The 1,522-nt window shown below is 35.6% G+C and overlaps 1 protein-coding gene across 1 annotated transcript in view; it reads right to left on the bottom strand.

The window, feature by feature from the left end:
- The window catches only part of LOC107098485 (receptor expression-enhancing protein 5-like), a 9,562-nt gene that overhangs the window by 3,226 nt on the left and 4,814 nt on the right, over positions 1-1,522 (bottom strand). Inside the window, exons 3-4 of the mRNA XM_015396203.1 lie at positions 887-1,025; positions 623-791 (exon numbers count right to left, since the gene is read on the bottom strand). Of these exons, the coding sequence (XP_015251689.1) occupies positions 623-791; positions 887-1,025 (308 nt within the window). The remainder of the gene's footprint in view (positions 1-622; positions 792-886; positions 1,026-1,522) is intronic.

Genomic DNA, 1,522 nt, shown 5'->3' with positions numbered 1-1,522 from the left:
TTAATATTTTTAACTGACCGGACAAGCTACAAAGTCTGTGTGCGCTTACCAGTGGTACTCTGAGTGGATGATTAAGACGGGCCGACTGCGGCAGCAGCTGGAGGAGGAGAGGGGAGTCTTTTCCTTTCAGCCATCCTCGAGTCGCGAGCAAAGTTAAGTGCCAGACTTACTTTTAATATCTGTTTGCTTACAATTTCATTCCAAAATATTGGTGTACGTGCTGCAGTGATTGACGTCACGACTTCCGGGTTGGAGGGCGCTTGAAAAGTGATCAGAATCTTCTCCGATTTTCTCTTAAATGTGAAAAAATAAAAAAACGGTGGGATATTTATTTGTTCATATTTTACTATTTATATATACGTAAGGTTAAGTCAAACTGACGGACGCTTCATAACCGGTTTAATTCGCTTTTTTTTCTAATTCTATGATTAATGGGAAGTAAGCCTAAGGGCGACGCTAGAGGGCGCCCCCAACACATTTGTCGCCCTAGGCAATTGCCTATCTCGCCTATAGCAATCGCCGGCCCTGGTTACAGCCTACCCATCAAGAGGAACTATAACAACACTAAAGAGTAACAAGACAGCAACTATTTTTATGGCAAAAGAAGAATTAATATCCATACCCTCATCTCTAAATTTGTCGGCTGCCTCTGATGCTTTGTCCTTGATGTTTTTCACTGCATCGTCAATCTTGGCCTCATTCTTAAGGAACAGCGGTCGAATGATCCGTTGGTAGATCATGATTGATCCATTAGAAGGAGTAGGAGCCATGCACCACACAAGGAAGGAACACTGAAAACAAAGATGATTGGATAATGAACAGCTAGATTTATATGTGAACGATGAGTTAAAAAAAAAAAAGGAAATTATGCAAGTCATTGAATCACCTTTCCAATGTAGTAGAAAGGGAACCAGGAGAGGAAGATATCAGCAAAAAACTCTGCCACACTGAAGAGTCCATAGACCACCCAGTAGGTCAGCCACTTCGTATCATCATCTTTTGTTGCACTTTCGATCGCCTTAATCCTGGCAGAAGATATAAACACCATCTGTTCTTACATCTTGATTCTGTTCAACATACCTTTTAAAAGTTGCAGTATTACAACAACAAACACTAATCAGTTTACCATGTTAAGGCTGTTTCAGGTTATTATTTTATTCCATGAACTAACTGAAATCTATGGAGGATAAAAAGTGCCAAAATTAAATAAATAAATACAGCATTAAATAAATAATTAAATGTGTCAATAATTAATTAAATGTGGAATTAAATAAATAAATGTGTCATTCATTAATTAAAACCACGTCACTAAATAAATAAATACAGCATTAAATAAATAATTAAATGTGTCAATAATTAATTAAATGTGGAATTAAATAAATAAATGTGTCATTCATTAATTAAAACCACGTCACTAAATAAATAAATACAGCATTAAATAAATAATTAAATGTGTCAATAATTAATTAAATGTGGAATTAAATAAATAAATGTGTCATTCATTAATTAAAACCACGTCACT

The sequence above is a fragment of the Cyprinodon variegatus genome, unplaced genomic scaffold, assembly GCF_000732505.1.
Source record: "Cyprinodon variegatus isolate N-32 unplaced genomic scaffold, C_variegatus-1.0 Scaffold782, whole genome shotgun sequence".
Classification (NCBI taxonomy): Eukaryota; Metazoa; Chordata; class Actinopteri; order Cyprinodontiformes; family Cyprinodontidae; genus Cyprinodon; species Cyprinodon variegatus.
This window is presented reverse-complemented; position numbering and strand designations above follow the sequence as displayed.